We start from the raw sequence: 9,885 nt of genomic DNA, 5'->3' as shown, positions 1-9,885 counted from the left end.
CAGGTAATGGCTTATCCGTTGTAGGTTACTCCCAACATGTTGCATGCTAGCGGGCGCCCTCCTTCCCCCTTCATCCTAGATAGGGTTGCTTCATCTCCATAAAACCCGATCTTGACCCCCGTTACTTTTTAACTTGTCGAGGCTTAACTTGCCTGCAGAAAACTAGATTTTTCGCCGTTGTTAAGGTGTTTTTCGGCTATAAAAACTGAACCAATTGAGGTAGGGTAATGGAATTTTGCGTGTGCCGAGCCAAGGCTATACCCAACAAGTGTGCGAAATCTCACTGAGATCGGCCGAGACGTTCAGGAGGAGTAGTGCACACAGACATACAGACAGACATGAAAAACTTTTAAACCCCACTGGAGTAACAGGCTTCGCTATCGCTCAGCCAACAATTTTAGGCTTTTAAAGCGTTTTAAACGGCACTCAACGCCAAATCGGTCGAAAAACTAGTGAATTTCACCGTTTTTGGCCCGTCCCGTTTATTTTTTTGTAAAAAAATGACGGAGGGACGGGCATATAGTATGACTCGCGCTGCTCGCTGGGGGCTCCACCCCCAGACCCCCGCATGTGTGGAGCGCGTGCCGAAGTATTTTCAGTAAGTCCGTGGTGACCAAAGGCAAATTTTCTAAGGAAGTAAATGTCCTGCTTCTTTGAAAGGTCTATTTAACCGCTTTTGAACATATAATTAGGCTACTTTTACTGCCCAAATAGATAGCTTGTATTGCATTGGCTACTGTGGCAGTCAATGGGTGCATACAAGGTTCGGAAAATATTGAAGACTGCTTTGACAAGGATAGAGGTGAATGGAAAAAACCGCAAGTCTCTACGACAACTCCTTGACCCCAAACATTTCTGTGAGTGAGTGAGTGAGTCAAGAAGTCGGATTGGGGCTGTATAGATTCTTGATGATGATTGCCCAATTGCCGGTGGCGGGGACCCGACTTCGGCACAGTTTCGGAAATTCTCGACCAGACCTACCAATGAGGCGAATAAAAATTTTTATTCATTCGGTCCCTTTTTTAGAAGATTGAGTAGGTTTGCTCGGAAACGGTGAGAAATTTTCAACTTTTGGGATTTAAACCAATTTTCCCATGAAATTTGGAATCGAATGGAAAAAACGGCAAGTCTCTACGACAACTCCTTCACCCCAAACATTTCTATGAGTGACTGAGTCAGTGGATGAGTGAGTGGGTGAGTCAGTGGGATTGGGCTATATTCGTTATATGCGCGAGGCCAGCAGGCGGTGACCGGCGGCCATGACAGTGGACAAGCGGACGCTGACTCTATTGGCGCCAAGGCAGGTTTGGGTTATTTTAAGCGTCTTCTCAAGCATTCTGATCGTCTGTTGTGATCCGATAAAGCATTTTTTTGATATTTTTGCCTTTTCTTATGGGTTTTGGCTCAGATTTGAACCTTGGAAGTGTTTATTTCTCCTAGAACAAGTCACGAAATATGTGCCATCGGATGCGGCTAGATCCCGCTTTTCCAGTCACTTTAAAGACCTTTTAAATGAAAACTTCTCTTATTTTTTGCTTGTTTTCTGCTGAATTTTCATCTTTAGGCCGTTCTGATGTGTTATGGTTCACATTTCATGCTGGGGAAGGGTTATTTTGCCGCGGATGGTGGGGTTGTTTTGGGCCGTTTTAGCTCCTGTGGAGTGTGTCTCGAACTCGTTTTGCTTGTTATTTTCCCACTTAGTTGATTCCTTTTTAATGAGTTTATTTTTATTTTGACCCAAAACAACTGTTTTGAGACTCAAGTCTCCCAATGTGATTTGTAAAGAACTGCAGAAGTAGAGCGTTAGTTTGTGCCTTTTAGCATGTCATTGATCGATTCATTGGTACATAAATGTATCCCTCTCTCTTTCTTTGTTTTACGGCAGCTGTGTCTATGCTACTTCAGATTTAGTTTACTGAAAACTCTCACAGTTCTATTTTTGTTGCAGTGTCACCATCCGTCGCTCCTGCTGGAGGCTAAGCTGGCTAGCGTGTGCTGGTTTTGGTGCTGTTTCTTGCTGCTGTATCCTTCCCAGCTTTTCAGTGGTTCTTGCATGACACATTCACCAAAGCAAAACACATCTTGAATCTACTTTCTTTTCACATTTCATTCACTGATCCGCTTTATTTTCGGGAAAGAGGTCTTTGCATGGGTTTGACTTGTAAGGGTAATCCTCGGAAGAATTAACATTTGCGGTCACAGAATTTTACTCACAACAACTGAAGTAGTTGTTGTTAGCCACCACAATTTCCAACATTATATGTGAGTGGTGTGTATTAATTTGCACTCTTTTAATTCAGAATGCGAGGCAGAGTGTCATATCAATTATTTTAACAGAGTGAAAGTGATCGCCACAAACCAGTTATGTTGTGCTGTGCAGAATGTTTTTGCAATGGAAGTGCCTTGAACTATTTAACTTTTCATCCTTGGGTTTGAATTGCCTTCCATTTTTCTTGCCCGAGGAACCGCCCTGGCCCAGTGATGTTTGGCTGCTTGGAATGTGTGTTTGTGTGTGTGCTGTTGAGAGGCCTTATCATATTTAACATTTAAACCTTGTGTGTGGAGTGCCCACTAACAGTTTTGCCCTAGGAATTATCCCGCACCAGGGATGTTTGGCCGTTTGACATGTGTACGAAGGAGGCTTGTGTGTGAAGTGCCCACTAACGGATTTGCCTCAGGAATCATCCAGGACCAGGGATGTTTTGCCGTATGAGGTGTGCTATGGAGACTTGCGAGTGAAGTGCCTACTAATTTTTTTGCCAGTCCTGACGAGAGGAATCTGATTCTGCATGACAAAATTTAATCTAGATTATAGTCTAAAATACATTGTTCCATTTAAACAGAATATTTTCTGCTGCATCAAAAATTGAAGGGAAAAATATGATATTGATCTATTGAAAACTCTTGGTCGGGGATATGAGTGGTGTTGATTCCCCAATATTTTTGGCATTACTCAGAATTAAATAGATTTTTTGTGGGAATGATTTCTTTTCATCCTTTTGTTTTCAAGATTGAGCAGACCTGTGTTATCCATAAGTTTAGCTCCTCAATAATCAAGCAGTGCATGTCTGTTAATTTTTTTTTTAAAATGAAGTGTGTGCTGTGGTATGGTTTGGTGTGGGATGGTTTTGTGTGGTATGGTCTTGTGTGGTATGGTTTGGTGTGGAAAGTGTGTTGCGTGATGGTGATTCTAGTATAACTCTTGCTTGGAACTAGAATTAGGCCTGTGAGGTGAGAAAAAGTGTCTTGTTTTTTTTTTGTTTTTTTTTTTTAAATTATTTTGATAATTTATCTAGGCATGCAATGGACTTTTTTTCTCTGCCCTAATTCTATGCACTCCTTTTAGTGTTCTCATCTTTTATGTTTGCTGTTCCAGGTGTGTTTCACTGCAGCATGACAGCAACCTTGGGAAAAATGCAAGCCAATTCAAGGCAAGGTGGCTTTTAAATGGCAATGGCTCATAAATGACCATTGTGCTTTGGATGCATACCTGCTCTTAAGTGGCTTACATTTTTCCTGGGGAAGGAGACCTTGGTATTCGACTTCCTGTTCATCACAACAGAAACCACGTCAAAGTCATCTTTTTATTTTTTTGTTATTCATCTAGATTGCTGCTATCTTGTGATTAAAGCACGATTGAGAATAAAATAAACCAAACAAAGCGTTATTCTTTTATCTGCCCTTACTCCTGTTTGTTAAATGAACTGAGCATATAACACTAAAACAACCAACAGTGCCTGAAGTGCCCACTGAATATGATTTCACACCTTTTTGTCTTCAAATGTAGTCAAGGGGCCAACAACTTCAAAAATATTTGTGCACCATCATTTCAAATTCACCTTCCAAGGCTATTTCATGTTTTTCGTCACTTTTTCTCATGTTAAAGGTGTTTAAGGGAGACTTGCACCTAAATTCAAGTTGTTTCCCCCTCGAATATAGTAACTACTGAATGACAAAACGAAAGAACCCTAGTAACTGTGGTACCGTAATGTTTCCAAAATTATATCAGTGGAGCACAAAAGTGACTTCCTAAATTAAATTCAGGCCAATTCAAAATTTTGTGAGCTACAAACCAACACATGCAAAAATAAAAGCTAAATTTAAAAAAAGTCAGCAAAAACAATAGGGCACCTGTGTGTTCTGTTCATAGAATTTTTCTTTGAGAATTTGGTGCCATGGGAAGAGGAGAAAGAAACACAATTCAAATATTTCAGTATCTGTATTTATTTTAAGTATTTAAAAAAAAAAAAAAAGATTAGGCATGACAAATTTGAAGTGGCAAGGTCTCAAAATAGATGATCTTCACTCAAAGTTTGTACAAGTGATGCAGACACACCCACAATTTTCTTTAACTGATAATTCAGAAACCACGATGAACCCAAGATCTACAATCTTCCACCCTGGCTACAGAGCAACACTCCAGAGTGCAGACCGGGACAGATATGACCAACTCACTTCAACACTGACTGGTGGCCTTGACCCCTTCACTCTGGACTGGAAGACACTGTCAGATGACATTGCTTTGCTACCCACTGTTAACATTGTAGACATAACAAACTACCTTGTGTTCACAACTAAAGCACATACAATGGTGCAGATGAAGGCATACAAAGCAACAGAGGCCCACAACTTCCTGACAAATGGCTGGATACAAGGAATACGCTGCCATGCAATTGACACAAATAAAGTACTCATTCTTGGCAAGGTACAATACTCTCTTTAAGCAAAATGGAAAGCCATCAGTCACCAAATATTAATCTTTGTCAATTTTTATTTCTTGTTAATAGGTAAAACACTCCTTCCATTTCAACGATCCTGTTGCCAAAGCATGGGTATTGATTCTGAAAGATGGGACCATACTCGCAGGTTGGTGCTCATGCATAGCTGGACGTGGAGAAGCCTGTTCTCATGTTGGGGCAATATGCTATGCTGTTGAATTGGGATCCACGAAACGTGATGCCCTATCATGCACTTCAAGGGAATGTGAGTGGTTGCCGGTTGCCCTGAGAAGTGTTCCTTTAACACCAATCAATGAGTATGATCTCACCCCCCCCCGACACCAAGAGGAAGCGTTTACTTCATCAGGCTTCGGCAGGCTCACAGCAAGCTCCTGAAGATCCTGATGACCCTGCAAACACAACAGAACAAAGAACACCAAGAGCTGAACAACAACGTACACCACGAGTACTGACTGAAGACCAAAAAAAAATGGTACTTACCGTGGGGGAAGTTGAAGACTTTCTTGGTATTCTGAAACTGACTGATCCCAACTGTGCACTTCTGAGGGTCAGTGAGAGACACAGTGAAACACCTCAGAAACCAGATGACGGATTGCCAGCTTCTCTCCTGGATTTGTACAATGAAGAGAAATATGGAAACTTGACATATGAAGAGCTGCTCCCGGAGTGCTACAAGATTTTTGACACCCTCTCCCTGACACGTGAGGAGTCAGAAAAAATTTTGCAAGCATCTAAGGGACAGGGTGAGAGCAAGAGCTGGAAAAGGTTAAGGATTGGAAAACTTAATGCCTCTGAGATTCACAGTTGGTTGCACACTTCAGTTGAAGAGCCAGCCATCACGTACATAAAAAACAGCTGCTATCCCTCTGCAGAAGACAGGAGGACCCAATATATGAAAGATGGCAATGCGTGGGAGGATGACGGCCGATCTGCCTACAGGGCAGTCATGACAAACACCCACAACAACTTCAGGGTCAAAATCTGCGGGTACTTCAATGTTCCGGAGTACTTCTACTTAGGTGCATCGCCAGATGGCTTATGCAAATGTGACTGCTGTGGAGAGGGACTCGTTGAAATTAAAACAAGGCAAACATCAGCCAGCAACGAGATCCCTCCTAAACACATGTACCAAATGCAGCAGCAAATGCTCCTGGTGCTAACATACTGCAAGTTGAGAGAAATACACTGTGACTACGTTATCTACAGGCCCAACGAACCTCTGTTCATTGAGAGAGTTTATCCCGATCAACAAATTTGGCAGGAAATTATAGACGAAGGAAAGAATCGGTTCATCAAGATAATGCTTCCAGAACTTACTGCTAGATACTTCACCTCTTTGAAGAACTTGCTCAACTGCACCAGGACAACACAAGTGGTCTGCTACTGTTTGCAGCCGGCAAGGCAGCCAATGGTTAAGTGCTCCAATGCAATGTGCACTTTCTCGGTTTTCCACTATGGATGTGTTGGGATAACCCACACAAGGAGAAAAAACTGGAGTGATTGGCTATGTCCAGAATGCACTCAGAGAATATCTGCAAATTAAAGACTTGATTGAACAATAATATTTCGAAGTTCCTATGTGTGACAGATAATTCACATTCTGCTAATAAAAATAACAGGGTGCTTATGTCTTCAAGTTTATCGCCAAGATTTTACAAGTGTTGAGAGCATTCTTTAGACATTGATAAGACTTTGGACATTTTGAATATATTTTATCTATGCTTTCTAGCAGTTCTGAGATTACATCTTTTGTACATATTTATTTGTAACTGTTTCTGTTTCCTGATTAAACTAATATAAAAGCACCCAAAGGAAAGGATGTATGTATTAGCTTAGCTATTTTATATTATTTCCTTTGAGTAAGGTAAAAGCTTTTACCCACAACTCTCAAATATTTCTTTCGTCTCATGGTTTGTTAATTTGCAATGGAGAAGTATATAGACTTCTTATTTTCTACTTATTAGGCATGCAAAATGCGGATAAATAAATGTTCATGAAAAAAGCTACCCTACCTGTTTATTCTCCTTGAAAGCTTAACAATAAAACCATAATTATTACTAATGACCACTACTTCACATTTAAGTCACAACACACAAAAAATACTTGCAGGAGATATCATTAATTTATGTCAAGTTTCAGTATTGTTTTTGTCCTACAACCTTGAGCCAATTTTCTTAACATGGGTCCCAGTCACACCTGAAAATGGTGTATGCGTGTGCAGTAGTTGGTTGCACAAACCGCAACAACAGGGAGAAAAACCTGTCCTATTACTGCATACCCAAGGTTATCGCAAATCAGTGCGAGAAAACTTTGGCACTTTCTCAAAAACGCAGAGCAAAATACCTGGCCAACATCGGCAGAAAAGACCTGCAAGACAAGGATGTCACTAACAACACCCGAGTCTGCAGTGAGCACTTCACCACAGGTACAGGAATGCATGCATGCATGAAATAATGATTTACTCACTGTGTGTTCTACCATATAAAATTTACAAAGGAATATGCTTACAGGGAAACCTGCAGCCCTCTTCGATGAGACCAATCCTGACTGGGCACCAACTTTGAAGATGCGTCCAGCAGCAGTTACTCCCACTCCAGCTAAGCAAGATCCAGCCAGGAGATACCAGCGAGTGCAAGAAAGGCAGAGGAAGAGGCTGCAGGAGATCGTGCAAAACCATCAAGATGTTGTGGAGCAGCACGGTGGGGAGGAAGAAGAAGATGATGATGCTGGTGGTGGTGAAGACAGGGTTGGTCTAGCAGCTGAGTTGGCCGCAATGACCCTTGAACGTGACAATCTGAAACAAGAAAGAGATGCCCTGCAGCAGCGGGTCGAGATCCTGGAAGAGGAAAACCAGAAATACAGGAAGCAGTATTCGTTTGATGAAGACAGCTTGAGAGATGAGCCAAAGAAAGTTAAATTTTACAGTGGGTTGCCATCTTTTACCACCCTGCTGGCAGTCTTCAATTTATGCAAGGATTACGTTTCAACTTCTCACCGGAATGCGTTGACTCCATTTCAAGAGTTCATGGTGGTCATGATGAGACTACGGCTGAATTTGTTAATGGAAGACCTCGCCTTCAGGTTCGGCGTCACCCAGCCCACAGTGTCAAGGATTCTCACCAGGTGGTTGGATGTGATGGCTTTGAGACTGAAGAGCTTCATCATGTGGCCAGAACGTGAAGTGCTTATGAAGACTATGCCCGAGTGCTTCAGGAAATCTTTTGGCACCTCTGTGACACTCATAATTGACTGTTTTGAAGTGTTCATAGAGAAACCTTCCAATCTGTTGGCCAAAGTAGGAACATACTCAAAATACAAAAAACACAACACGGCCAAGTACTTGATAGGTATCACACCTCAGGGGACAATTAGCTACATCTCCAAAGCTTATGTTGGGAGAATTCAAGACACAGAATTGACCAATGACTGTGGAATTCTGGACAATCTGAAACCAGGCGATGTGGTTCTCTCCGACAGGGGCTTTGATATCTCCAACACAGCTGGCTTCTTAAGGGCTCATGTTGTACAGCCTGCGTTTCTCTATGGAAGACTGCAGCTGACTGGTGAAGAGGTGGACTCTACAAGAAAAATTGCACATGTGAGGATCCATGTTGAGAGGGTGATTGGTCTTGTCAGGAGGAAGTACCTCATTCTGTCTCAAATTCTGCCAACTGATTCGTTGAAAATTAAAGAAGGACAGTCAATGGCACCAGTGGACCAATATGCCATCATTTGCAGTGCGCTGTGCAACCTGTGCCCTCCTATTGTACCCATGTTTGAAAACGAAGATTGACCTGCAATAAGAGTTTTTATGAAAATTGTTTTTAATAAAGTTATTAACTTGCCTTCATTGTGGCGAGTTTCTCCTAGAACAAAATGTTTGTACCCATGTTTGAAAACAAAGATTGATCTGTAATAACAGTTTTAATGAAAATTGTTTTTAATAAAGTAATTAACTTGCCTTCATTGTGGTGAGTTTCTCCTAGAACAAAATGATTGAGATTTCTTTAGCATATTTTCCTGCTAGCAGAAGAGTTTAGTCTTCCGACACTTCAACTAACCTTAGCTTGTGCTGTCTGGTTTCCACAAGTTGAACCAGATATCTTTTTCCCATCGTCAGCCACGTCTAAAAGAGTTTGTGCCCTGAAGTGGTGCAGCATTCCTGCAAGCAGCAAAACTTATTACATAACAATCAAATGAAGGGGAAAAGACCGGGCAGATTGGGTTCAAGTCATCTCGTTGACAGCTCAAACGGTCAAAAACAAACCCTTTCACCGCCGCAAAAAAAAATTAAAAAAACTTGTGAAACACAACACATCAAAACGGACTTAGGTTGAAATTACAAATCATGTCGAAAATCCGTGAAGTTTTCATTTGAAAGGTGATTAAAGTAAGTGGGAAGAGGCATCTAGCCGCCTCTGTCAGCCCCTTATTTCGTGGCTTGTTCTAGGAGAAATAAACACTTCCTAGGTCCAAAACCTAGCCACACCCCATCAAAACAGACTTAAGTTGAAATTAAAGCAAGAATCGTGTCAAAAACCCGTGTAGTTTTCATTTAAAAGGTCTTTAAAGAAGCTGGGAAAGCGGCGTCTAACCGCCTGTCAGCCCCTTATTTCGTGGCTTGTTCTAGGAGAAATAAACACTTCCTAGGTCCAAAACCTAGCCACACCCCATCAAAACAGACTTAAGTTGAAATTAAAGCAAGAATCATGTCAAAAACCCGTGTAGTTTTCATTTAAAAGGTCTTTAAAGAAGCTGGGAAAGCGGCGTCTAACCGCCTGTCAGCCCCTTATTTCGTGACTTGTTCTAGGAGAAATAAACATTTCCCAGGTCCAAAACCGAGCAACCCCGTCACAAGACGAAATTGAATTAAAGAACTGTCAGGCAAAAACCCGGTGGCTAAGATCACGTGAAGGGTACTGAATAGGGACAACGTAGTCTAACCGCTGTCCACTGTCATGGCCGCGGTCACAGCCTGCTCCCGGCAAACGAGTAAAACGTCAAAAGACGAAATGTCGGAATATGTGCACGGTCAAAACACACGAAGAATGCTTCAAGACACGCTGAAGGGTCCTGAATAGGCGTACATCACGTATAGTTCTATCGCTGTCCACTGTCATGGCCCCGGTCACCGCCTGGGCCTCGC

General features: G+C 41.9%; 1 protein-coding gene across 1 annotated transcript; it reads left to right on the top strand.

Moving 5' to 3' along the window:
- Positions 1-6,365: 6,365 nt before the first annotated feature.
- On the top strand, positions 6,366-8,808 carry LOC117642061. The gene is made up of 2 exons (XM_034379868.1): positions 6,366-7,164; positions 7,250-8,808. The coding sequence occupies exons 1-2, from the start codon at positions 6,942-6,944 to the stop codon at positions 8,530-8,532; spliced, it is 1,506 nt and encodes a 501-aa protein (XP_034235759.1). The 5' UTR covers positions 6,366-6,941; the 3' UTR covers positions 8,533-8,808.
- The last annotated feature ends 1,077 nt before the right edge of the window (positions 8,809-9,885 follow it).

The sequence above is a fragment of the Thrips palmi genome, unplaced genomic scaffold (assembly GCF_012932325.1).
Source record: "Thrips palmi isolate BJ-2018 unplaced genomic scaffold, TpBJ-2018v1 HiC_scaffold_16, whole genome shotgun sequence".
Classification (NCBI taxonomy): domain Eukaryota; kingdom Metazoa; phylum Arthropoda; class Insecta; order Thysanoptera; family Thripidae; genus Thrips; species Thrips palmi.
This window is presented reverse-complemented; position numbering and strand designations above follow the sequence as displayed.